We start from the raw sequence: 19911 nt of genomic DNA, 5'->3' as shown, positions 1-19911 counted from the left end.
ACAGGCCTCAGGAGAGGCTTACCTCATTTGGCCATGCATGCTCAGTCTGAACCGTGCTTGTGATGTGGTGCCGCCCCATGCTGTGCCCAGGGACGCCAGGCGGCCAGGACCCAGTTGCCAGCCCTGTTGCCAGCGCCTGACAGCTGCTATGACGCACATGGTCCGTATTCCCACCGTCATCCTTCACCGCTTTCCTCTCGCCTGCCTCCCCGCACCCCTCCCCTCGCCAGTACGACCGTGACTGACCGTGCTGCGTGGCGCCTCATATCCTCGCCACCCAACTGACGTGACCTTTGGACAGATACTGCGAAGACCGAGAATTAAGCAATGTTTTATCGTACTTCCAAGTACTTTAACAATGAACACTATCATAATAAACTCTTTTGACGTCGATGGCGACGGTTCGATTTCAGAGCTGGTCGAGACCGCTGTACCCGCGAACGCCTGCCTGCAGCCCTGTGCGGCGCCTGGCGCTGAGCCGAGAGCTGGATGAGATGCTCAGCACGATTGTAAACGAGGTCGTGATAATACACGATGCCGGCGCCTCGCAGGGTCAGGGTCAGGGTTCAGGATGCAGGTTGAGGATGCAGGCTCAGGCGTGTTCAGGATGCCGCAGGTTCAAGGTCAGGGTTGCAACGAAACGAGCACCGATGAGAGTTGTTAGTTTGTATACTTCCCTCACAAGTACATCGTATTGGAGTCAAGAATGAAGGATTTAGATGCAGGTAAGATTTTTAACTGCAGTAACCATAGTATAACGACCCTGGCGATGACCCGAAGCTGACCCATGCTGGCCCACCAAACAGCCCCCCATTGACGTTCCAGAGTGGCGAATAGTGGTCAACGAGGTTCCCCACCAGGACATAAGCTCACATATGTACCTGAATGTATTAGACTTAACCGCGTTGAGAGCACCATTGCAAGCTCAAGCCACAAAGCTTTCAGCTGCGTGCTGAATACAAAAAGATCTCTATATAACACATCCGTATTATTGAGTTGAGGAAATGTGGGATGATTCACCGCACTGCAAGCCCAGACTGCTGGTGCAACTGGTGAAATTAAGGGATTGCAGCGGACGGTGATTTTCGTCGATCCTTCCTCACTAAGCGATATGCAAAGCACAGAATAATGCTTTCCATTGGACGAGGGCTGGCTTTGGTGCTGCTGTTTCTTGGTGCATTCTCCAGCGGAGTCGCTGCGAAGCGGTCGTCTCGTGTCGGGTCCGCCGCTGGCGCGTGGGACTGCGACGAATGCCCCGAAATAGCAGCACCAGTATGTGTCGCTGGTGTAACGTTCAGGCACGCCTGCCTCGCCGCGTGCCAGGGGTTGCCGAGTGGCGCCAACGGTCCGTGCGCAGGTAGGGCGGAGTTTCGCGCCCACCGGTGCTGCAGCGAGCACCGCTGTTTCGGGCTTCTGAAACGAAGCAAGAGCCATCGGCAGCTTTGATGTAATGCGCGCTTCTTCTCGTTAGCGAGTTGCAGTCGATGTCGCGGACCCCGGCACGCCATTACAGCACGATGCAGTCGCTCGCTGAGCGCTTCGGCTCCAACCACCAACCATGACATCGCAGGTGACAAACTCATTGCGACTGCCACTGGTGTTCTGGACAGCGACCCCGAAGCGGCGGCCGCGGACGTCGCATCTACGAGTTTGCAGGGCTCCGCTGACGCCACGGCTGTCAGCAGCAGCGGCCGCGGTGCGGCTGCTGTCAGCAGCCGCAGCAGCGCTGCCGGGGAGGATAGTGGCAAGCACCACAAGCGGAAGCACGCACGTGGGCAGGACATGCACCGCTTCCGACAGCACGGCTTCGTGTTGGTGGGCTCGCTACCGCTGGCGTCGGCAGCTGAGGCCTCGCCGCAGGCACCGCCGTCGCAGCCGCCATCCCAATCAAAGGGTGGCAGCGGCGATGGCGGCGGCGGTAATGGTGATGGTGGTGGTGGTAGTGTTGACAGCGATGACACGATTTTGGGCGAGAGCTCATGGGACCCCGAGCGGGCTAACATGAGGTGAGGGCGGGCGCGGCCGCCGCAGTCGGAGCTCCTGTCCCCCCTGTCACTACGGTACTGTACCGTGTCAGAGGAGGGCGTGCGGTCCCTCGCGTGTGGGGCAGCTGCCTGCCGGTTGACCACACCGTTGCGCCGCTGTCTTAGAGTTTAACGGCGTTGTTCAAGGACTTTTCGCCTCATCTAGTTACGTATTGACTCTCCCGTCCGCTGGCCGCATTCCTCGTGTGCGCTTGCCCATGCTTGCAGGACGCCCAAGTCCAGATTTAACCCTGGATCTAGCAGCAGCCGCGACGGCAGCAGTAGCAGTAGCAGCAGCAGCAGCAGTGGCTCGGATGGGATGCAGGTCCGTGCGTTGCGCTACTCGGTCGCCGACGGCCTGCTCTACGCAGAACTGGCGGCTCGCCCGGCGCTGGAGCCCGCAGTGCGGCGAGCGCTGTCGGCAGCGACCTCGCTTGACGGCGCCGCCTGGCTGGCCCCAGCCGCCGGCGGGGACCAGGACCAGGACCAGGAGCAGGAGCAAGAACTGGGGCGCTTTGAGTCGTTTGAAGCCATGGCGACCACGAACGGGAGCGTGGAGGATGGCGGGGCCTCCGCTGCTGTCGCGGCGGCCGCTTTAGCCGGTGCCGGGTATAGTAAGCGGGGCAGCGGCCGTGCAGCAGGCCCCCTAGAGCTGCTGGAGCCCGAGAGCGAGTCCGCCGCCGGCGGCCTGCTCCGCAGGCAGTGGCAGGTGCCCCGGCAGCAGCAAGCGCAGCCGCAGCAGCGGCAGCGGCACCGGCGCAGCCTGCAGCAGGGGCTGCAGTGGTCCGGCGATGCGCGCTGGCGCGTGCGCGATGCCGCCGCCTGGCCTTTCTCGGCTGTGGCGTACGTGGTGTATAAGCAGCCTAGCACGGGCTCGCGCTACCAGTGCTCGGCCACCTTTATTTCGCCGGTGGACGTGCTGACAGCTGCGCATTGCGTGTGGGACTTCGACAACCAGACCGCCTACCGCGACTGGCGCGTGTGGCCGGGCCTGGCATCGGCTTCCAGCGCCCCCTCCAACGCCGCTGCCTTCATGGCGGAGTACGTCACATTCTACCGCACGGAGGCGGCGGCGGCGGCGGTTGGCGATACAACGGTCTTCAATGACCTCGACCGCGCCAACCGACGCGGGCCCGGCGGCGTTGGAAACGTAACCGACGAGCAGCAGTACGGCGAGCAGCGCTACGACGTCAACTACTTTGACATTGCAATCATTCGTGTCAACCGCTCGCACAACAGTTGGCTGGGGCTTAAGTACGACTGCTCCGTACAGTCGTACCCCAAGACCATGGCGTGTGGCTACCCCGCCACCTGGCCGGCCAGCTACTGGCAGCACTGCAGCCAGTGCTTCCTGGCCACCAGCTCCTGCCGCCCGCTGTGGCAGATGTACAATTTCTGCTACAGCGAGCGCGGGCAATCCGGCATGGCCATCACTGACCTGCACGACAGCCGTGTGCTGGGCGTGCTGAGCGGCGGGCCCGCCAACGGCTGGGACTACTCCTTCTGGACGCCCATTGACGCCTTCCACTTCCATAACATTGTGCGCTGGCTGGCGCCCAACGATGGGACCCTGGCGACGCCGCCACCACCGCCGCCGCCGGTTCCGCCGTCGGGCGGTGAGAAGCAGTCACCGCTGCGGCAGGAGCGACTGCCAGACGCGCCGCCACCGCCGAATGTGCCGGAGGCGCCGCAGCCGCCGCCGCGCCCGCCGCGGCCCCCACCGCCGCCGCCGCCATCGCCGCCGCCGCCGCCACCGCTGCCGCCAGACGCGCCTGCGGACCCGCCGCGCCCGCCACGCCCGCCGCCCAAGCATTCCAAGCCGCCGCCCGCAAACAAGCCGCCGCTCATCCTCAAGCCCAAGCCGCCGGGCCGCGCCGTTCGCAAGAAGTTCCCGCCGCCGCGCTTCGCGCCTCACCCTAGCCCCGCTCCCTCCGGCATCCGCAGCGCTTATGTGGCCTTAGAGCACAGTGTCGTGGTCGACCAGGAGGCCCTTTCCTCGGCCACAGCCGCCGCCGCCAAGGCCACCGCGGCCTCCACGCGGGCCGCTGCCACCACAACCGCCGCCGCCGCCAGGTCTGCCGCGCTTCCCTTGGATGGCGGTGGCGCAGCCGATGGGGAGCCGCCGCTGGAGCCGCTGCTGCCGCTTGCCGCAGCCCTGAGCGACCCGCCGCCGCCGCCGCCGGCCCCGCCGGGCCCCGAGGCGCCGCCGGTGGTGGAGATTCGCGGGGCGGGCATTGCGCCTTCAAGCGGTGGCGTGTCTGGCAGTGCGGCGGCAGTGGGCGTAGCAACTCGCGCCACCGCACCCGCCTCGTCATCCCCCAGCACCAGCACCAGCACCACTGAAACTGTCCGGAACACCAACACCACGTCAACCGACACTGCCAGCACCGGCACGCGCGAATGTGAGTACCGTAATCGACGCCTCCCGCGCTCCCTGACTGCTTCCAGCATACTCCACTTCCCGCTATCCTTAGCTGGCCCGATAAGCACGCCCCCTAACCTGCACCCAATCCCACAACCTCAGGCACCGAGGGAGACGTCCGGCTGTCGGATGGCCCCAACGCCTGGTCCGGCCGCGTGGAGCTTTGCAGCGGCGGGCGGTGGGGCACCCTGTGCGACGCAGGCTGGGGCTGGGATGACGCACGCGTGGTGTGTCGTCAGCTCGGGCTGGGCGAGGCCGGTGGCGAGGCAATGCTTGGAGGCTGGTTCCCGCCTGGGGCCGCCGCCATGCCCATCCACGCCGGCGGCATTGCCTGCGTTGGCAGCGAGGCGCGGCTGTCGGCATGCCCGCAAGCCGGCCTGTCGTCGTCGCTATGCACTGGGCACGAGTTCGACGCCGGCGTCATATGCAATAATCCGTCCGTGGCGTCGCCACCGCCTTCGGCCGGTGCCACCAACGGCAGCGGCTGGGGCCGCGGCGGCTACCCATGCACAGGTTATGCCGACGGAGCCTTGCGGCTGGTGCCGGCGACCGGCCTGCCGCCGTCGCCACAGTCGCCGCCGCCGGCGTCGGCTTCGGTGCCTGTCGACGTGACGACGGGCCGGCTGGAGGTGTGCCTGGGTGGCGAGTGGGGTAGCGTCTGCAACGACGGTTGGGACGACAGCGACGCAAGCGTGGCGTGCCGCCAGCTCGGCTTCGCAAGCGGCGTCGCCGTCACCAGCCCCACGCCTGCGGCCGACGGTGCCGTCACCAACAGCCCGTTTGCTGGACCCAACAACATGACCATCTGGCTCACCGGCATGGACTGCGGCGGCGGCGAGGACGGGCTCACGGCCTGCCCGCACACCGTCGGCCTGGGCTTTGGCGCCGCCGCGCCGCCGGCGTGCAGCCACCAGGAGGACGCGGGCGTGGCGTGCAGCCGCAGGCCCGCGCCGCCGTCGCCGCCGCGCCCTCCGCCGCCGCAGTGCAGCGAGGACGGTGCGTTGCGGCTGCAGCCGCTGCCCGCGGCCGTTGCCGCAGCCGCCGGCCTGAACGCCACCGCCTACGCCACCGGCCGCCTGGAGGTGTGCTACAGCGGCCGCTACGGCCTAGTCTGCGACGACAATTTTGGCGCGGCGGAGGCGCGCGTGGCGTGCCGTCAGCTGGGGTACTTGTACGGCAAGGTCCTGGGACCCGAGGACATGGCGGCGGCGGGGAACCCGCTGGCGGCGGGCGCGCCCGCCGGCGCCGCCACCACCTTCTGGATGGATGAGGTGGACTGTACGGCGTTCGACACCGCGTTCACGGGCTGGCTGGGCCGCCTGACGCAGTGCATGTTCTCGGGGTGGGGCAACAGCGACTGCGACGCCAAGATTGAGGCGGCGGGCGTGGTGTGCTCCAACGACCCCAGCGTGCTGGTGCAGCCGCCGCCGCCCTCGCCGCCTCCGCCGCCGCCGCCGGCGCCCTATGCCTGTGAGTTTGGTTTTTAGTGCCGTACGCCATCATAGGCTGCTGGTGGTATGGCCTTGCTAATGGGGGTGCTACCGTGGCCGCAATCTGTGGCACGCATTGCCACCTGAATGTAACACAGCGTCCCCCACATCTCTGCTCCCTTGCCCCCTCGCAGGCAACACGCCCTTCAGCCTGCGCATGGGTGCAGGTAACGGCACTGCGGGTCGCCTGGAGATGTGCTCGCGTGGCGGCACCTGGGGCACGGTGCGTCCCGCGGTCCCATGCGCCCATGTGCCGTTTCAACATGCCTGCCTTTCACAATACGCTTTAGTACTCACCCAAATTGTCCTGCGCATTTCTTCCCTTGTGCCCCCTGACTGCGTCACATTATAACTTCACCCTTCCGACCACGCGCTGCGCCGCTCCTCCAAACGCACACGCACCCGCCTCAGATCTGCGAGGTGGGATGGGACAACGTGGACGCCGGCATCGCCTGCCGCCAGCTGGGCTTCGACGGCGGCGTGGCACTGCCCTCCGCCACCACCGACCCCAAGCGCGGCTTTCCCTCCGCCGGCTCGTCGCAGCCGCTGCTGTTTTACGATATAACCTGCAGCGGCTCCGAAGCCACCCTCACGCAGTGCCTGGGCAGGGCGAATGCAGCCAATAACAGCGGCTGCGTCAACCCCCGCCGCGACGCCGGCATCGCGTGCTTCAACACGCGCTCGCCGCCGCCCGCAGTGGCGGATACCTTCTCCTGTGAGCTGCTGCGTGTGCCCGTGCCTCGCCTCATGCTGTGCCGGTGTTTTGTATAGATGTTGTAGAGGTGTGCTGTGTGTATCAGTTGTCGTGAGCTGGCAGCGGTTGTTCGTTCCTGTGTTTCTGACTAGCGCCGCAAGGCGTGTGAGCTTGCCCCAGCTTCTGAGCACCGTGTTTTACTCCCCCCCCCGCACTCTACCGCACTGCACGGTGTTTACTCCGCCTCTCCCGCACTCTACCGTTCCCTGAAAACGGCGCAGGCTCCAACACCTACGCGCTGCGGCTGATGATGGGCAACGCCACGATCACCACCGCCGCTGGCTCGGGCCGCGTGGAGGTGTGCTATGGCGGCCGCTGGGGCAGCGTGTGTCGCGACGGCTGGGATGACGCCGACGCGGGTGTGGTGTGCCGGCAGCTGGGCCTCAGCGGCGGCACCGCAGTGACCGACGACCGCTTCGGCTTTGCGTCCAAGGACCTGCCGGTGCGCGCGTGTGTGTGTGTGTGTGTGTGTGTGTGTGTGTGTGTGTGTGTGTGTGTGTGTGTGTGTGTGTGTGTGTGTGTGTGTGTATGTGACAACGGTTTACAGTTGTTTATCAGATCACGTGATCGTGTATCCGGACAACCCGTAGTTGCTAGTGCCAGGGGCGCATTAGCACCTTGTTTGTCGCGCATTGGTCTGGCAGTACATGTCTCCCAAGCCTACGCGTAGCGTTAGACGTCAGTTTGGCCACAGGAGCCGCACCTCCATCTATTGTGGTTAGACACTGATTTGGCCCTGTATGTGTGTGTGTGTGTATGTGTGTGTGTGTAGGTGTGATTTGGCCCTGTATGTGTGTGTGTAGGTGTGTGTATGTGTGTGTGTATGTGTGTGTGTGCGTGTGTGTGTGTGTGTATGTGTGTGTGTGTGTAGGTGTGTGTGTAGGTGTGTGTGTAGGTGTGTGTGTGTATGTGTGTGTGTGTGTATGTGTGTGTGCGTGTGTGTGTGTGTGTGTGTGTGTGTGTGTGTGTATGTGTGTGTCTGTGTGCGTGCCTGGCGGTTTTGTGGGCTAGGGACCTTTGTGGTTGTGGTTGTGCTGGTGCTGCCCTGGTGCTTCACATCATTTTGTACACCCTGCAAACCGATATACGAATGCAGGTGTGGCAGGACGAGGTGGCCTGCCGTGGCGAGGAGGCGGCGTTCGCGGCGTGCAGCCTGCGCGAGTGGGGCAACTCGGACTGCTGGCGCTGGCCGCGGCTGGACGCGGGTGTGATGTGCGGCCCGCCGCTCAGCTCCCTGCCCAGCCCCGTGCCCGCGCCTAGCCCGCTGCACGTGGCGCCTTCGCCTGGATACTACCCCGGCTCGCCTAGCCCGCCACCAGCGTCGCTGTCGCCTGGGTACTACCCCGGCTCGGCTGCGCCGCCGTTGCTTGGGCCCATGGCTTACCCGCCGACGCAGTCACCGGCGCCGACGCAGCTGCGACCACCTTTGGTGGTGTCCTCGCCACCTGGCGGCCGCCTGTATGCATGTGAGTGGCCGTGGCGCGATGCCGTCGTGTCTGGGGGACGCCGGGTGTACACGGCCGCAACGCCTGAGCAAAGGCGATGCCGCCTATGCCACTGCTCACCTCGCTGCCACCCCGCCATCTGCTGAAACTAAAACTCACACCCAAAAAAACGCCCAGTCATGAAAACGCCCTTGTGACACGCACACGTGCAGGCTCCTCCGAGGGCGCGCTGCGGCTGGTGGGGTTCTCCACCTCCTCCAGCGGCTTCAACGTAGCCAGCGGCCGCGTGGATGTGTGCTTCGGCGGCCAATGGGGTGCCGTGTGCGGCCGCGAGTGGACCTACTACCCCAGCAGCAGCAGCAGCAGCAGCAGCAGCAGCAGCAGCAGTGGAGGCGGCAACGGCACCGACGGTGCGCGCAGTGACGGAACGGGCGATGTGATGTGGGACGACGACACCGCAACGGTGGTGTGTCGGCAGTACGTGACGGCGCTGCTTGCCGCCAAGGGCAGCAGCACTAGCGCTGATGATGTGTTGTTTAGTGCTACGGGGCTACTGCCGGGGGATGCGTCCTTCCCGGGCCTGGCGCCGGGCCAGGGTTTCGCCGTGTCGAGTGTGCAGTGTGACGGCACGGAGGCAACCCTGGATGACTGCAGCCGCTCCGGCTGGGGCACGGTGCCGGCGGCGTGCGGGTCGGCGGACGCGGTGGGCGTGCAGTGCGTGATGCGGCCGTTTTGAGTGAGTGGTGGGGCAGTGAGTCCATGCGTGTGTGAGCGGACGGCTACGGCAGCCGCTTGCTGAAGCTGCGTGTTGAGTGGTGCGTCTTTTGTCAGTGGGCGAGAGGCATCCTTGGCAAGGTGGGGGCTTGGGATTTGGAAGGCGTGCAGTGACGCGACTCTAGACTGCAGTGCATGCCGAGTAGGACAGGATAGCTGCAGGATAAAGGACTTAACACAAGGTGAACCGAAGAACAAGTGGGAGGCGCAGGATGGTGACGCAATTGCTGGATGTGGCTGCTGTAGGAAACATGGGTGGGTTGCCGTCGTTATGTGAGGGCCGGTGCATGCTGGCACGTGGCACGGCGCTGGTGATGATCATATATGGGGGCTAACTTATGCAAAGTGTATCATTCTTTCCACGTTATGTGTACAACGGCATCTGAACGTGTTTTTGTTCCAACTCTGGGCGACAACATAGCTGGTCATGCATTCGAGGCCGCCTGTGCGCGGCCAGTCATACTAATTTCCCCCACCAACATGGCAGTAGTCGGGCCGGGTCTCATGAGAATGCTCCCGGCCGCGTCCGTGCCTTTACCGTAGTTCGACCCGGCCGCCTCGTGACACCGTTAATCAGCACTTCGTAGGCTTGAATAGGACTTGTGCTGCTGATTGTGCAGCACTGTGTGCATCTATGAGATTCCAATTGACGCACGTGGTGAGGCGTGGCCTGATGGATGGCTGCACAGGTGGCGTAGAGGGCATGCCCAGTGCCAGGTAGCGTCTTGTCATGGCGCTTGGTGTTGGTGTACCTGATCTGCCTAGCCAATCCTGTGTACTGAAGCTGGCTTCTAAGCTTTACCAGGCCTGTTGACTCCCTTTGACTCTAAAGTGATCACAGGATAGACTAATTGATTTAAGGGGTTCGTGTGATTTCCTGATCGGCTGTTAGCGTGATTTTTGAACAGAAGCATGAGCAAGTTTGGCAACGATTGGAATGATTGAGTTGTCTGCGACTGTAACTGGCTCAGGCACGTGTCGTTTTGGATTGCCCCTGTCTACCTGCCTACCTGCCTGCCTGCGTCGACAAAAAGTGCCAAACTGGCACAAACCGCGAGCGCCACGTATTATGACTTGCTATTCCCTATTGAACAATAGCTCAGCCGTGGGCTCAGTGGGACGCACTCACTCTACCCTCCCGACGGTGCAGGGACGTGACGTTCACTCCGCAACCAACATCCGGCACGCGCTGGTGGAGATGCTGCTGGGGCACAAGCGACCTGCATCGCTCCAGACTGGCGGCGGCAGCGGCAGCGGCGGCGGCGCATGCGCGCATCTTGGTAGCGGAGGGGGCGGGAAAGGCCACGTGGAGGAGGAGAGCGCAGCGCCGCCCAAGAAGCGGTGCAAACGTGCAGGCTGAGGCGCCGGCTGGTGTCTAGGTAGCGGTTTGCGGTGGGATTGGCAGGGCATGCGTAGCGGTATGACAAGTAGTGCGGCTGTTGACAACTGTGCTGCGTCTGGCTGCGGTTGGCTCTGCTGTGGCATCGCGACTGCTAGATAGGCACCTGGTTCGGCTATGTGCCTGTGGAAACCGACCCCGGCTACCGTATGTCCGGGCGATGAGGTTGTTCGGCCTCAGACTGTGGAGGGGCTCAGCCCCTTTTCCCGTGACCGGGGAACACTTGTCTCGTAACTTGTGAATACTCGTCCTGGGGAGGACTCAAACGGTCCTGGCAGTCATCCCCTCTCAATCTCACCAGTCTCAGTCCTCCTCTCCATCGCCGCCTCCCCACCACAGCCCGCCGCCCACCGCCCAACCGCCATGGCAGTTCCGCATCTCCCGCGCCATCAGCCCAGCCAGACCGCTGCCGCCGCCGCCGCCGAGACCAACCGCCCCTAACCCCGTAGCCCCTGCACCTGACATGCACGCCTCCTCCTCCCACACAACCACAGTGGCACCCTCACCCACTCCGGCCCGCACGTCCTGCCACCGCTGTGCTCCTCCGCTGCTGCAGCCCATCACAGAGCCCTCTGCTGCCGCCGACCGCGAAGATGCCCCAGCCTGATCCTCCCTCCCCTCCTCCTCATGTGGCGTCAACTGCTGCGCCACCGACCGCACTGGCTGCCCCTGATTCCCCTCATGCGCCTGCAGCCCCTGCCTCTCCTGCTGCCCCTGCCGCACCTCCGCCAGCCTGTCCAGCAGCTGCCTCAGCTGCGCGGCGTCGCTGTGGCTGAGGAAGGCCGCCTCCAGCCGCAGCGGCCGCCGCAGCGCCACCAGCAGACCTGGCAGCCCCTGCGGCGTGGGGGCGGCCGACACGCACGCAGGCACAGGCATACACATGAGCGCGCACAGACACACACACACACACACACACACACACACACAAACACATGAGCATATTGCCCTTCACCGTGTGCGCGCGTGCGCACTGCATGCAACGTGGTTGCGCACACCAAGGTTGCTGGCGTTTTGGCGCCTCAGCGTAGTCATAACCGAAGCCACCAGACCCTAAGCATTCCTTCCAGAGAGCCCGCACACCTGAACGAGCGCATCTGTGTTGGGTGCTGCTGCACTGAGCCGCAGCCGCCGCAGTGCAGGCAGTGCCGCCAGCGCCGCCGCCAGCTGCAGGAGCAGGGTGGGGCTGGCGGCTGGCGGCGCGCCACTGAGCCCACCCGCCAGCTCCAGGTCCCGGACCTGGCGGTTGGCGAGATGGCCAGCAGGTGGCGCGCAGTGCGAGCACGTGTGTTGAGAGCCAACAGGTTCACGATGACGGAAAGGAAGGCGAAAGCGTGACAACAGACAATAACGCGCTTGGTTGCCCTGGCTTCCGTTGCCCCGCCACCACACGACTCACGTGCTGCAGCTGCGCCAGAGCTCGCTCCATGGCCGCCGGGTGCAGGTGCGCCAGCAGCGCGGCCAGGCCGCCCCACCGCAGCGACTGCAGGCCACGCACACGCCCCAGCGCCGCGCACGCCGCGTGCACCACCGCCGTCACGCCGCTGAGCCCGAACGCTGCCTCCATGGTACTGCTGCCTCCGGCTCCGGCACGCGCTCCTCCGCCTCCACCTCCGTCTCCTCCTCCTCCGTCTCCTCCGCCTCCTCCTCCTCCTCCTCCTCCTCCTCCGCCTCCCGCACCGCTTCCAGCGCCTGCAGCCGCCCCTGGCTCCACCGCACTCGCAGCGGCGGCGCCGCCAGAGCCCGACGACGACTGCCAGCCCTGCGGCGGCTGTGGGTCGTAGGGTGCGGTGGCGGCGCCAGGCAAGGCCTCCAAACCCAGGTGAATGCAGGCGGCGGGGCGGAGGCGGCCGAGGTCGCCGCACAGGGCACGCAGGTTGGCCAGCCCCCGGCCCGTCAGCGCATCCGCCCGGGAGCCCCTGTCGTCGCGTGTGTCGTACTTGGCTCAACATGTGTGCGTATACATATAGTAAGGGCACGTGGGACATCATTGAGTCCCCGCACATGCACATGCACACGGCACGCAGGATCATCCCTGGCTGAGCCCGTACCTCGGCCCCGGCCCCGCGCACACTCACTTGGGCCACCTCAGCTGCTCCACCCGCAGCTCCGCCAGCTGTGGCGGCAGCGGCCCCGCCGCCACCAACGCCTCCATGCGCTGCTCGCCGCACAGCACCAGCGCCCGCCAGCTGCCCATGCCGCGCAACACGCCCGGCCGCCCATCCTCCTGCCCATCTCCTCCCTCGTCCCCTCCCCCGGCACCCGCACCGCCGCCGTCCCGACTGCCATTCCGGCCACCGGCACCGCTGCCGCCGGCAGAGCCAGGGGTGGGTGGTAGTGAGCCGTCCAAGGGCCGGGAGCGAGGCGAGGCGGCGGCGCCGAAAGGCCCGGCAGCCCAAGGGTCGCCATCATCAATCCCTCCACCGCCGCCTCCGCCACCAGAGGACCAGGGGTCCAGCGGCCGTGGGCGCAGGAAGGTGACCGGCGGGCCGGGTGCCGTGGATGCGCCGTCCAAGACCGCTCCCAAGCTCATTCCGCCGCCGGCTAGGCCGCTGCCACCAGCGTCCAGAGCCGTGTGACTCGGAGACGACCTCTGAACTGTGGACGTGGTGGTGCCACCGGCCGATGACGCCACCGTGCCGCGCCCACCACTACCGCGCCGGCAGCTGCCGTAACCGCCGTAAGCGCCGCCGTAACCGCCGTACGGCAGGTCCAGGCCCTCATAGTCCTCATCAGGCGCCACGTCCACGGAGCCCAGGGTCACGTGCTGCAGCATGGGAAGCCGCTCCAGCGCCTGAGAATCCAGGATCAATTGGAAAGAGTCAAGGAAGTACCGCAGTGGCGCCGCTTTCCCGGCAGGGTCTATGCAACAGAGCGGTGTTGCGGCGTGCTGGGAGTCGTTGAAGCCTGTTGCATTACGCCAGGAGCCGCATTTAAGTTCCCCCTCCTTCCAAACCAGGGTCGCGCCGCACCGCACCTGCAGCTCGGGCCGGGTGGCGGACAGCCGCGGCAGGTGCAGAGCCGTGAGGCTGGGCAGCACGGGCGCAGCCGCGCGCAGCAGGTCGCCGTCGGCTCCGCGGTATCCGTCCGGCACCGCCAGCGCCTTGAGAGCTGTGAGCTGAGCCAGAGCAGACACCAGGCCGCGGAGCTGGGGGCGAGGAGGGCGGGGGTCGTGATATTGGTTTGGTGGTCGTGGTTGTGGAAAGTAATGTTGGGAACGGAAAGCTCATGCCCCCATACACCTGCCAGTTGCACGGTGTGCCGCCCCAGGCCGCCACCGCCCTCCCCACTATTCCTGCCGCCTCACCAGCTCGCTCGCCCCGCCTCACCTGCTCGCTCTGCCCGCCTCCCTGCGACGCGCTGTAGCCGCGCCACACCACCGCCAGGCGCAGGCTGGTCAGTCCCGCCAGCTGCCGGCCCGGCAGCGGCAGCTCCGCAGCCGTCAGGTCCAGAGACAGCGCCCGCAGCCCGGTGAGGCCCTGCAGCGAGCGCACCAGCCGCTCCGGCGCTGGGTCCTGCAGGAGCAGCGGGGGAGACAGGCAGGTGGGGTAGGTGTGGGAGGGAGCACAATGAGGGGGGCCGGAGACCGGCAGGCAGGACATGGGGCAGGTCGGTTGGGGGCACCCGAAGTCGGTGATGCAGAGGACGGTACCTGCAGGCGGACTCTAGTATCCCCATTGCCCGCGGCCTCATCATGGCAGCACGCACGTAGTTGAGTTTGGCACTGCTCAGCTGCAGAGCCAGGCGGCGCAGGTCGCTCAGCTGTGACAGCCCCTGCAGCTCGGGGGCGGGCCTGTGCGGCAGGGCAGTCGGCAGCGGAAGGGCGCAGCACTGACGTCAGGAGATTAGGAAGATTCCCTTACACGGTAGGCCGAGCACTGGTCTTGTGCTATCGCAATATCAGATACAAGCCCTTCCCGCCGCTTCTGTCCTTTCCCCCCCCGTCCTCCTCGATCTCGATGTCGGGGGCCGTCCAATTGGGCACATGCAGGATCGCCTCCGTCCCGCTTCCCCCGCACCCCCCCGCCTCACGTCTCGTGCACGTCGAAGCGCACCACCAGCTCCTGCAGCTCGGGCGCCATCACAGTCAGCAGATCCAGGTCCAAATCCGTCACGGGGCCGGGCTCGCTGGTCACGTGCAGCTGCGGAGCAGGCGGGGATGGGGGGGCGGATAGTTTGTTCTTATCCCGGGGTGGGGCGTGGGGGTGGGGTCACCAGCACCAGCAGCACCAGCAGCGGGAGCATCGGGTCGCAGCCGGGGAGGCGTCAGTCTTGGGACGTAAGGGCCGGCCACAAGGCACAGGCAAGGCATCAGTCACCGCGCGTGGCGTGGCGCCACGTGCTCCACGGGGTTTCCTGGAAGGGCCCTGGATAAACACTTTCTCCACCCTCTCAGCTTCCCCTCCCGCCTCCTCTCCTTCCTCCTGCTGCCCGCACCCTTCTCAGCCGCCGGCCCAGCGGCGCCACCGCCAGCTGCAGCGCCTGCGCCAGCGGCGGCGCGTCGTCCACCACCACTGGCGGCATCTCCAACAGCCCGCTGCTGCGGAGGCGAAGGTGTGCCGGCGTGTGTATGTGTGTGTGTGTCTTTCATGCTGTTCAAAGGAACATGCGCGTCTCGTTGTGTGGGGTTGTGTACTACATGCACGTGTAATGTGTATGTACATTGATGCCCAAAACCGGCCTTGAGGGTGGTCGCAGCAAAGACAAGTATATTTATTGCGGCAACTCGGGTTGTAAGCCGTGGCTGTTCCCTGATGCTATGTGTTTCGTTTCCGCTGCACCTGCCAAAGGTGGAGGTGTTGGGCATGATGAGGCGCTCGATGCGGCGGTGGTGCAGCAGCAGTCCGCGCGCGGCGGCGAAGCGAGTCGCGAGCGAGTGCTCGGGTCCTGAGCATCGCAGCAAGGAGGGAAGGGGATGGGCGTGGGTTTGCAGGTGGGGTTAGCACGCATGCACTTGCAAGCGTGTTCACGTACGCACGTACGAATGCACGTACGTACACAGGCTCGTGGTCGCGCACCTGCCTCCAGCCGCCGCCGCAGCCCCGCCAGGCAGTGCGGCCCCAGCACTAGTTGCAGCGTGTCACACCACGTGCCACGGATCTGTGTTGGGCAACCAAGCACAAGGAGAGGGACTCATGAGACGGACTCGACACGAATCTGAATGTCCATGCGAGCTCAGGTCAAGACGGGCATCCTTCCCTCCTGTCTCTCCCTCTTCCTCTTCCTCTTCCTCTTCCTCTTCCTCTTCCTCTTCCTCTTCCTCTTCCTCTTCCTCTTCCTCTTCCTCTTCCTCTTCCTCTTCCTCTTCCTCTTCCTCTTCCTCTTCCTCTTCCCCCTCGCCCTCGCCCTCCCCCTCCCCCTCGCCCTCGCCCTCCCCCTCCCGTATCAGTGCTCCTTCCAACTGCCGCTACACTGCCCAAGCCGGCCCGACTACCTGTGGTGATGTACAAAAGCTTGTACATGCGGCTGCAGTTTCTCCTTGCAGCGCGACTGTTTCCTTACGGGCTTGGTTCAGAGTTATCCCCCTCCCCCTCCCGTACCTGAGCATCCCACTCCCGGGACAGTAGCCTCAGGGCGCTCCACTCGTGTGTACCCAGCCGCCGCAGCAAGTGCTCCCACACCGTCTGCGGGGGCAGCGTGCGGAGCACGTCGAACAAACCCAGACCCGGAGCCTGCGCCTGTGCCTGCGCCCTTGACTGCTGAGGCGCCGTTTGCAGGGCCTGAGACCGTTCCCTCTGCTGTGAACGTGGCTGCTGCTGTTGCTGCTGCTTTATGATATCTCCGGGGGTCTCCGCTGCTGCACTCCCGACACCCCCGGCGTCCGCGCCCTCCTCCTCCTCCTCTTCCTGGGCAGCCGTGACGCTTCCTCCCTCCGGTCCCCAACTCGCGCTCGTGCACTCCTCCACAGCGGCCCCCGCCGGCACCGGCTTCTTTACTGCCACACCTCCAGGCGACGGCTGCGATACTGCCGGGTCCAGCGCAGGCGACGCCCGGGCCCCTCCTGCTGACACCGCCTCCACCGCATGAACCAAAATCACCAGCCCCGAGGTGGCACAGCTGCTACTGGTATGATGCAGCTCTCCCGAACTGCTGCCGCCAGCGCCTTCCGTTGCAGGCACCTCCGCTGCCGGCACCGCCCTGCCCGCCGCCTCCTGCTCCAGACACAAGGCCGACAGCTGTGATGACAGCTGACTGAGGCGCCGCCGCCGCCGCCGGTCCGAGCTGTGTGGCCCCCAGCCACCGCCGGCGCTCCCGTCTGTCTGCAGCGCCGCCGCCGCGCTGCCGCCCTCTGACCGCCCACCTAGTGGCTGTAAGTGCGAGCTCGGCGGGCTCCAGCCCACTGCAGCTTTGCCATCGGCACTGTCACCAGCACCAGCCTCAGCACCAGTCCCAGCATAGCCGCAAGCACCCTCAGCCGCAAAGCTGCTCCTGCGAGAGCTGGTCGGCGAGGCGGCGGAGGAGCCGGCGGAGTGGAAGAAGGCGGCCGGGGACGGCGGCCCGGAGCCGCCGTCAGAGGCCGCCGCGCGCTCCGCCGAGACCACCACCCCTCCAGCACCTCCACCTGCCGCGGCTATTGCAACGGGCTTGGTGCTTACCGCTGCCCCTGCCGCTGCCACTGCTGCTGAGGAGTCCCACAGGTAATCCCCCAGCGAACCTAGGGACGCCTCCTCCTGCAGCCCTGTGCCCGCCGGTCCATACCCAGCCCTGTCTCCCAGGCTGCTCGCCTCTGGATTCAATCTCGCCGCAGTGATTTCTGTGGCCCCTGCACCCACACCGGCAGCATGGTCTGATCGGGCCGCCGCGGCACGGCCCGCCGTGACATAAAGCGGCAGGACGCCAGTAGTGCCGCTGCCGCCACTGCTGCGCCTGATGCCGTTGCCGCTGCTGCTGCACGCTCCATCGCTGCTACAACTGCCACCGCCACCAGGCGTTGAAGGCCTAGCATCATTGATCGCGAGCGCCCGTGTCTCTTCGTGGGTGTCGAGATGACGGGGCACAGGCGCTTCCGGGGAGTGTCTTCGCTGGCCCGACGGAGAGCTGTTTGCAGCGCGCGAAGGACTGGCTGAGCCGCTGCCAAAGCCCAGCAGAGACGGCAGGCCACGACCCTGGGCATCCCATTGCTGGAGAGCTAGCTGGACCAGGGACGACACGTCCGCGTTGGCGGTTGCAGCGAGCTGTGAGAGGGCGGGTGGGGCGCCGCAAAATACAGGCGTGTGACTTGGGCTGCACCCCGCAGACAAAGTCATTTAGGCAACAGTAAAAACAATGTGTCATGTAGGTATCGGGCCTCCAGAGACAAGTCTGGCGCGGCATGTGGTCGCAAATCCTGCTGTGCGCAAACCTAACCTGAACAGTTGCTGCAGCAGCAAGAGGTAGCTCGGCCAATGCATGTGCAAGCGCCTCACGGTGGTTTAATAGCGCCAACTTGCAGCATTTTGCCCAGTCATGGGTAGTGCTCTCTTCAAATAACACTACGCAGGTCATGTGAAATGTGCCTATTTTTAGTCCATAGTCAACAGCACCACATTCAATGCACTCTTTGAATTCAGTCTGGGCACAACTCCCAACCACCAGAGCGCCATTCCCTGGCAACTTCCCCGGCAATTTCCCTGGCGATAAGTACACGTGGCATGGTCATTGCATACAGACTGACGCTGGCAAAGAAAGTCTCCAGGCATCGAGGTCTTGCTCCTGTTGGGCTCTCACCCTGACGCACCCTGCTAGGCCCTGCTCCGCTGACCAGCACCAGAGACGGTCAGGTGGCAAAGCTCATCACTCTTCTACTGCGTCAAGCCTACAAGCAATTGTAGTACGTTTGCCCGGCTGCCCATGGTTTCCGCCGCTGCAGCTCCACGAGTGGAATCAGGGATGCTGTCCCGGCATCTACCATGGGCCTTCGCCAGCAGCAACGTAGAAAAGGGCAGATGATGGCATGGGATGATATGAGGCAGACGTTTACAGTCAGTTGTCATGATCCATGTCTGTGCGGGCATGGCGTGCCTGTCACACGTCCGCCATCCGCACCTTCCCACACATGCCAATGTCCTCGAAGAGGCAGATAGAAGGGGCGTGGCCTCTACGGTGCTTGAAGCACAGGGCATTGGATTATCATTGTGCCAGGTTAAGCTCAGCAGCAGTTGGGGGGGGGGGGGGGAATGGGCAGCTGCAGATAAGCAGGTGCCAGAGTTAGGCCCTGCTTACCTTCCCGCACGTCCCCCCTCAGCCAGACGTGTGCGCCCCGCGACGCTGCCACCAGTCGCTGCCACCAACCCTCCTTAGAGCGTGCCGATCTTTTAATGACATGATATTGCACAGAACATAGAACAATTCCAGACTGCTCCTGTGCACCTGTGACTCCTCTAGGTCGCATGCATGACCGCTGACGTCCGCACAAAAGTCGCGATGATAAGCTTCCCCAAACGGCATCTTTGTATTTACACAGAGTCACTCGTTGCTTACAGTGAAGTCTGCTCCTTCATTGCTCCTCCTTCAGCCCGCGCGCAGTAAACTTGCAGAACTTGCATTCGTGCTTAGCTTCGGTCCAAATAAGGCTCTTTCCGAACCCTGAAGCACAATGGCCCTCACCACTCTCGCCAGCCGCAAGGCCGCTGCCTTCAGCAGTGTCTCCTCGCGCAAGGTGGCTCTGGCTCCGACTCCGGCTAAGCGCATGGTCTCTACGCGTGCGGTTGGCGACGTGAATGCGCCAATTGAATACGCTGTTGGAGCGTAAGTCCCACTGGGAGGGGTTCAAGGCGCGCAGAGAACCGTTGGTCAAGGTTGTCTGGCATATATGGGATGCCGCGCTGCGTTGGATCGCGTTGGCCCTCACGCGCATACCCGTTCGTTCCTGCATGCAGGGCCATCCTCGTCTCGCTCGTTGCAACTGCGATTATCCCCATTGTGTTGAACCCGGGTACGTGACGCGCCCACCGAAACGGCCAGGTTTACGTAGTCAGTCACCTCGACCGTCGGCGATACCCCCGCCATCCCCGCCAACCCTTAATCATTCTCGTGAATCCTTCTCTCTGGTTACTATCAGCTGCACCGCTTGCTTGAGAAGGCCAACTGGCATGCATGCCCACGGCTCTGCACCTAACGATTCTTCTCCGGACCACCCGCAGGCCAGCAAGCTGCCGACAAAATCTTCAACGCCAAGCAGAAGGCGCCCCTGGACAAGCCCACCACCCCTGGCAAGAACAGTGGCAAGAAGTAAAATGCCGGGTTCTATCAGCGTTGGTTTGGTGCTGCTAAGCAGGATGTGGTGGTGGGAACTTCTCTGACTGATGACAGGCGCCAGCGCCCATAGACGGCAGGCTAGGCAGGCAGCGTGATGCGTTGAGGGAGGATAGCATGTGAGGCCCGTTGTATCGTATGGCGAGGGCTGGGGGTACATGCGAAGGTTGAAACGGTAAATCTTTGGACCGCGGACTGGGCGTGACGTGTAGAATTACTTGGCCAACATGTATGTTAGTGTTGATGATTGGCCGGATTCTCCGCCCGCGCAGACCATATTCTTTGTGCTGTACCTGACGGGGACGGAGCCGCAAGAGACGGCATTTTGCTGTGGCGCCGTTGCACCTATGTAATATTCCCGTGCGCTATGTA

The 19911-nt window shown here is 64.5% G+C and overlaps 3 protein-coding genes across 3 annotated transcripts; 2 read left to right on the top strand and 1 right to left on the bottom strand.

The window, feature by feature from the left end:
- The first annotated feature begins 895 nt into the window (after positions 1–895).
- On the top strand, positions 896–9883 carry CHLRE_01g042300v5 (uncharacterized protein). The gene is made up of 9 exons (XM_043058830.1): positions 896–1357; positions 1571–2006; positions 2253–4426; positions 4549–5916; positions 6071–6159; positions 6348–6651; positions 6912–7132; positions 7787–8156; positions 8348–9883. The coding sequence occupies exons 1-9, from the start codon at positions 1129–1131 to the stop codon at positions 8869–8871; spliced, it is 5715 nt and encodes a 1904-aa protein (XP_042928744.1). The 5' UTR covers positions 896–1128; the 3' UTR covers positions 8872–9883.
- Positions 9884–10393: 510 nt separating this feature from the next.
- Positions 10394–18075, bottom strand: CHLRE_01g042250v5 (uncharacterized protein). The gene is made up of 13 exons (XM_043058829.1): positions 17653–18075; positions 15846–17480; positions 15324–15405; positions 15087–15192; positions 14743–14845; positions 14338–14447; positions 14014–14098; positions 13635–13820; positions 13283–13453; positions 12384–13099; positions 11705–12224; positions 11389–11544; positions 10394–11142 (listed from the first exon to the last, which is right to left on the bottom strand). The coding sequence occupies exons 1-13, from the start codon at positions 17788–17790 to the stop codon at positions 10612–10614; spliced, it is 4539 nt and encodes a 1512-aa protein (XP_042928743.1). The 5' UTR covers positions 17791–18075; the 3' UTR covers positions 10394–10611.
- A 560-nt stretch (positions 18076–18635) lies between these two features.
- CHLRE_01g042200v5 (uncharacterized protein) lies at positions 18636–19904 on the top strand. The gene is made up of 3 exons (XM_001690107.2): positions 18636–19032; positions 19164–19219; positions 19428–19904. Exons 1-3 carry the CDS (start codon positions 18881–18883, stop codon positions 19517–19519), a joined length of 300 nt encoding a protein of 99 aa, XP_001690159.1. The 5' UTR covers positions 18636–18880; the 3' UTR covers positions 19520–19904.
- The last annotated feature ends 7 nt before the right edge of the window (positions 19905–19911 follow it).

The sequence above is a fragment of the Chlamydomonas reinhardtii genome, chromosome 1 (assembly GCF_000002595.2).
Source record: "Chlamydomonas reinhardtii strain CC-503 cw92 mt+ chromosome 1, whole genome shotgun sequence".
Taxonomy (NCBI): Eukaryota; Viridiplantae; Chlorophyta; class Chlorophyceae; order Chlamydomonadales; family Chlamydomonadaceae; genus Chlamydomonas; species Chlamydomonas reinhardtii.
The sequence above is the reverse complement of the archived record's forward strand: the minus strand, read 5'-3'. Positions and strand labels throughout refer to the sequence as shown.

What these genes read in the sequence shown, in the direction of transcription:
- CHLRE_01g042300v5 (XM_043058830.1), top strand. Translation starts at nt 1,129, where the DNA reads ATGCTTTCCATTGGACGAGGGCTGGCTTTGGTGCTGCTGTTTCTTGGT. An exon ending in GTGGCGGCACCTGGGGCACG is followed by an intron (nt 6,160 to 6,347) that starts GTGCGTCCCGCG and finishes CACCCGCCTCAG; the next exon opens with ATCTGCGAGGTGGGATGGGA. An exon ending in TTGCGTCCAAGGACCTGCCG is followed by an intron (nt 7,133 to 7,786) that starts GTGCGCGCGTGT and finishes ATACGAATGCAG; the next exon opens with GTGTGGCAGGACGAGGTGGC.
- CHLRE_01g042250v5 (XM_043058829.1), bottom strand. Translation starts at nt 17,790, where the DNA reads ATGACCTGCGTAGTGTTATTTGAAGAGAGCACTACCCATGACTGGGCA. An exon ending in CCCGGGAGTGGGATGCTCAG is followed by an intron (nt 15,406 to 15,845) that starts GTACGGGAGGGG and finishes TGCCCAACACAG; the next exon opens with ATCCGTGGCACGTGGTGTGA. An exon ending in CTCTGGCGCAGCTGCAGCAC is followed by an intron (nt 11,545 to 11,704) that starts GTGAGTCGTGTG and finishes GCCAACCGCCAG; the next exon opens with GTCCGGGACCTGGAGCTGGC.
- CHLRE_01g042200v5 (XM_001690107.2), top strand. Translation starts at nt 18,881, where the DNA reads ATGGCCCTCACCACTCTCGCCAGCCGCAAGGCCGCTGCCTTCAGCAGT. An exon ending in ATTGAATACGCTGTTGGAGC is followed by an intron (nt 19,033 to 19,163) that starts GTAAGTCCCACT and finishes TCCTGCATGCAG; the next exon opens with GGCCATCCTCGTCTCGCTCG. An exon ending in CCCCATTGTGTTGAACCCGG is followed by an intron (nt 19,220 to 19,427) that starts GTACGTGACGCG and finishes GACCACCCGCAG; the next exon opens with GCCAGCAAGCTGCCGACAAA.